Source organism: Montipora capricornis, chromosome 13, assembly GCF_036669925.1.
Source record: "Montipora capricornis isolate CH-2021 chromosome 13, ASM3666992v2, whole genome shotgun sequence".
In the NCBI taxonomy this organism is placed as follows: Eukaryota; Metazoa; Cnidaria; class Anthozoa; order Scleractinia; family Acroporidae; genus Montipora; species Montipora capricornis.
The window spans coordinates 16,229,523-16,234,629 of NC_090895.1; the positions used below are offsets into that span (position 1 = coordinate 16,229,523).

At 40.0% G+C, this 5,107-nt stretch overlaps 1 protein-coding gene across 1 annotated transcript in view; it reads right to left on the reverse strand.

The window, feature by feature from the left end:
• Window positions 1-3,257: 3,257 nt before the first annotated feature.
• Window positions 3,258-5,107, reverse strand: part of LOC138030616 (protein NLRC3-like) — a 3,633-nt gene continuing 1,783 nt past the window's right edge. Inside the window, exon 2 of the mRNA XM_068878504.1 lies at window positions 3,258-5,107. This exon is cut by the window's right edge and continues 369 nt beyond it. Coding sequence (XP_068734605.1) covers window positions 3,258-5,107 — 1,850 coding nt within the window.

Consider the following 5,107-nt stretch of genomic DNA (forward strand, 5'->3'; position numbering starts at 1 on the left):
AAGGATAAGAGTGTCTCAACAATTTTGACGCCGATTGTAGTTATCTGAGTCACGATGGATGGACGAAACTTGATTTGCAACTTTTTCTAATACGTTTAAATACGATATAGATTTTTAGAACATTTTTATGATTTTTAACTTATTGATAAATATCTTAGAAAACGTTATTATTGGGTTCCCGTTTAAATGTTCCAGTTAAGTTTCCATTGAGGGGGCGTTTTAGGATAGAAATTCTCCTCGTAATTTAAACTTGGAAAAAAAAATTATGAAATAGGAAGGTTATTTCAATCGTTATTTGAACTGTATTTTGAAAACGATCGATCCTTGTTTTAGTTACTGTTAGGTGTTTTCTTCAAGTATTTTAGCTTATTTTTTCGTCAAGCTTTGTCCCTATTTACAATAGACCTTATTCCAAAATGGCCGCCATTTAAATATTCTTTTGTTTTTATTCAAATTACCCTTGATGCCTCGTTCTTAAGCTTAAAATTCAAAAGAATATTTTGTCTTGAACGAGGCATCAAGGGTCTAATTTGCATAAAAACAAAAGAATATCTAAATGGTGGCCATTTTGGAATAAGGTATATGGTCTAGAATTATTTTCTCAAAACGTTCTCAAGGTGAGACAGTGAGTTAAGCCTTGTGATGTTGAATTACACCTTGTGACGGTCAGTTACGCCCTGTGACGGCGAGTTACGCGTTGTTAAGGTGAGTTATGTGAGTTGCGAAGCCACGTTAAGCGTTGTGATGATGTGTTACATATCGAGACGTTTCATCACTTTGTGTAACCGTTGATATAAGCGCTGCTTGAAGGCAGTAAAGAGCACAAAAACCCACAATAAATGATTCAACTGTATTTCAAGACTTCCCCGCGAGTTTACTCAATTGACTAACGCGCATGCGCTGAGCCTCACGGATTAATGGTATCTCGCGGGCTCAATGACCAGCAATAATCAACAGTAACGTGCCTTAGTTTTGTGTAACAACTAATTATTTTACTTAACATTTTATCAAATGATGTGATCCAGTGTTTTAAGTTTTGTTAACTCTATAGGCACGATGGTTGTGATAAAAAGTTCTATCTCATGATCTCATCACTCTTATGCATGAACAGCGCATGCAACCGAGTGCCCTGTACGTCTTCATCTCATCTTTAGAGCGCTCTTACACATTAACTTATAGGATTCTTCAGCCATATGGCACAATATGATTGTTGTGACCAGCATCCACGAGCACAAATTTATATTTTAAAGCGCCATTTTGTTCACATTGCCGTCATGCTTACTGTATTCGTCACTTCAATTTTCTACACCTTGTTAAACTTTCCAGAGTCAAGACATGCATGCGAGACTTTCTTGGCTGGTGTTATAGCGTTGCTTTGTTTTCTTTGTGCCACAATTCTTAAAGGACCCTAGTCAACCACTTTACATTGCGCGCCCACAACTCTTCAGTTGTCATTTTCGGTATAACCGAAAAGTCGGAATTCTAGTAATGCTTCCATCGAACATCAAATGGGCCATGTAATTCTGTTTTCTATGGAGTTATGAGCTATCTTTATTAGAATTTCATTTTATATGATTATTTATGTCTGACTTGCTCTCCGCCGCATGTCATTGAGTGGAAATGGAAATCGTTGTTGGATCATCTTTTTTCGGAGTGGCAGCAAGTAGTACTGCAATTATTTTATTGTGATTCCTCGAGGACCAGAGAGCACTAACGGCTACAATGATCAGAATGAATGTATCACCGTTTCTAGAAAGTGGAGAAATAATTTCTTGGACTACATTGCAAGGTATCACGAAAAGCGAATTCACTGTCGGATCGATGATTTTTGATCAAATAATGTCAAGTGTGTCTTCCGCTCCAGCTGACAGCACTGAACACAGCGGGGAACATTTGAATACTGATCCATATCACAATCCGTAAAAAGGCTTTATCTTTACGTTGGTCATTTCATTTTTTCACTGATAATAAAGCTGCGTATTGTGGAACTGAACAAGCTTGGGTGGGACATATTTTAAAGTTCATCTGGAAAGTAAAAAACTGTAGAGGTCAGCTTGTGTTTAATTTACAAGAGAAAGAACTTTTTGTTGGATTCAACACCAGTTTCAAGATCTGGTAAACTTGAAAACGAAGAAATTCTAGGAACGTAAAATAACAGCATTTTATCTTATGCTTCAAGTGTTTATTGCATGCGTGACATATGAACCCATCTTTCGTTTACTTTTGCTGAGACTCAGTAGTGCTTATCATTACTTACAAGGGACCGCAAGCAATGAATTAAACTAAATGAAACTATCTCGCCTTGTTTTCATTGCCAACTGCTCGGGTGTCATAGAAACATAGGTGAGCCAATATAAATATCTCGCATTTTCTCACGATTATTATTGGTTTGGTCAAGTCCCAAGAGTAATACATCACCAAAACTCCCGTCTGTTAACAAAAACATGGCCGTGGCTGTCTAGGGTCCTTTAAATGGGACTCCGATAATTTAAAAAAAAATGACTCTTTATCTGAATGAAAAATGAAGCAACATGATAAAGTCGCCTCTTCCAGGTGTGTAGAGAGTCCTGAGAAGGACTGCTGTTGGAGAACAAAGGTTTGACGAACTTGGCGGAAGCCATTTTCAAACTAATGCATTTTGTTGGTCGGTATATGCGTGGGTACGGAATTCACGACCAGTTTAAAGGGGGAGCAGAGTAAAAGTCATAAGCGATCGTGTGACTCCAAGAAACAACCAAGAAACTAATATAAAAACGAGGAAGCCAGAAACTTTAATGTGGTGCGGCGTCGCAACAATGGATTAGCACTGTGCTTACATCCAAGCGTAGGTTTTCCATTCACTTGAGACTCTCATTTCAGCTTCCTTGAATGCATACAAAACTAAATTTTACAAAAGCATATTTCATATGATGGCGCATATTTCAGTTCAATTTAAACTATCGCTCGCCGATTGCTGTACAATGTTTAAAAGGATCTTCATTGAAAATTCAAACCCTTTGAGAATAAAAGGTTTTGTTCCAGGTATTTCGATATCATTTACATGTGAATGCCATATTATAATGCGAATACAATACAGAAAGAATCTTAACTGCGCAGGATTCAAATTGGGTACAACACTGGGTTAGCCGATTTGGCGTATCAATCTCGTTCAAAGGATGCTAGTAATTCTATATACATTGCAACAATTCTTTCAAGCTCTGACCTTTGGTCCAAGGATTAACTCCAAGGGAGGATCAAATTAAAAATGGCCAATACGATTAGTATAAAATACGTTCAACTAGGCCAAAGGGCTCTGTCACTTCGATTGCTTTAGCCAGTGCAGCAGCACCTGAGTCACCGATTCTATTGGAATTCAAATACAACTGTGTCAGCGTTGAATTGATTGCCACTGCTATAGCCAGTGCAGCCGCACCTGAGTCACCAAGTCCATTGGAACACAAATCCAACTCCGTCAGCGTTGAATTGATTTCCACTGCTTTAGCCAGTGCAGCAGCACCTAAGACACCGATTTCGTTGTAAGACAAATTCAAGGTTGTCAGCGTTGGATTGATTTCCACTGCTTTAGCCAGTGCAGCGGCACCTGAGTCACCGATAACATTGTAAGACAAATACAACTGCGTCAGCGTTGAATTGATTTCCACTGCTTTAGCCAGTGCAGCAGCACCTGAGTCACCGATAACATTGTAAGACAAATACAACTGCGTCAGCGTTGAATTGATTTCCACTGCTTTAGCCCGTGCAGCAGCACCTGAGTCACAGATTCCATTCGCAGACAAATCCAAGGTTGTCAGCGTTGAATTGATTTCCACTGCTTTAGCCAGTGCAGCAGCACCTGAGTCACTGATTCCATTCTCAGACAAAATCAAATTTGTCAGCGTTGAATTCATTTCCACTGCTTTAGCCAGAGCAGCAGCACCTGACTCGCCGATTCCAGAGTATTTCAAATTCAACTTTGTCACCGTTGAGTTTGTTGCCATTACGTGAGCCAGTATAGCAGTGCCACTGCCACGTATCGCGTGTGGCCTCGAAATACGCTGAATTTGAAGAAGCGAACCAAGAGAACGCGCCAATTCTTTTCCAAAGGTACCCTGTTCGTTTTCACTCTCCTTAATACAATTCAATGCAGTGCATAGATAGTTATCACTTTTTGTCCCTTCAATTAATTGGTTGATTTGACTTGCTATACTTGCCATAAGTGCCATGGCTTTTGCCTCGGACTGTTGAGCCAACATACCACAGGTGAACAAGAGCACCTGTTGAAACTCCTTAAAATATCTTGTGTCAGCAAGTAAGCCATCAGGACTAATTTCCTCATTGACAAGCTGGCAACTGAGATAAAATGCAACAAAGAACTCCTGAAAGCTCTTGTGGAGAAACCCATAGCAGCAGGTCGGTCTTCGTTTGCTGCGTCCAGCATGAGCCGACAGAAATCCCAATTCAGGTATTAAGTTGCCAGTACCATTTCGGAATGCACTGTCGTCGAAATACATCTCATCATTGAGCAAGCCATTCCACGCTATATAACCAAGATGCTTTAATTCAGCGTGGTATAATTGCGTTAGGTCTTCGTCGGTTTTTGGTAGTTCTTTCTTTTTCCTATACCTTCTCAGCACACAATGCACTATATCGTGGTAAAGCAGAGTTCCACCTTTGGGCAAGTCTCCTTGGAAGTCTTCGCAAAGGAGGCAAAGAAGGGCTGTATTTAATGGATTTGCAGTTAGTTCGCTAAGGCTTGCGTCTGTGTCCAGCTTGACCAAGAGCTTCTCCGCCAGATGCTCATCGGTTTTGAAATAACTTCGGACATAACCTTCAGCAGCGTCTTTAGTAAATCCTTCGACCTCTAGCAGGGTGTGACAGCATTTCCGTACTTTTATCCCAGCTTCGTGGCGAGCTGTAACCACTAAGTAACAGTTTGGAAGCATTCTCCCTTCAATGATTTCTTTATACAAGGGTAAATAATCGCTTGGCAACTCATCCAATCCATCAAGTACCAGCAAAACCTTTGACTGATGGTCCCGAACGAAGGTAAAGAACTTCTCTCTTTCTTCTTTCTTTATGTCTTTCGGTAAAAGCTGGTCATCAATAGCCTCCCATAAGTCAGAGGTAA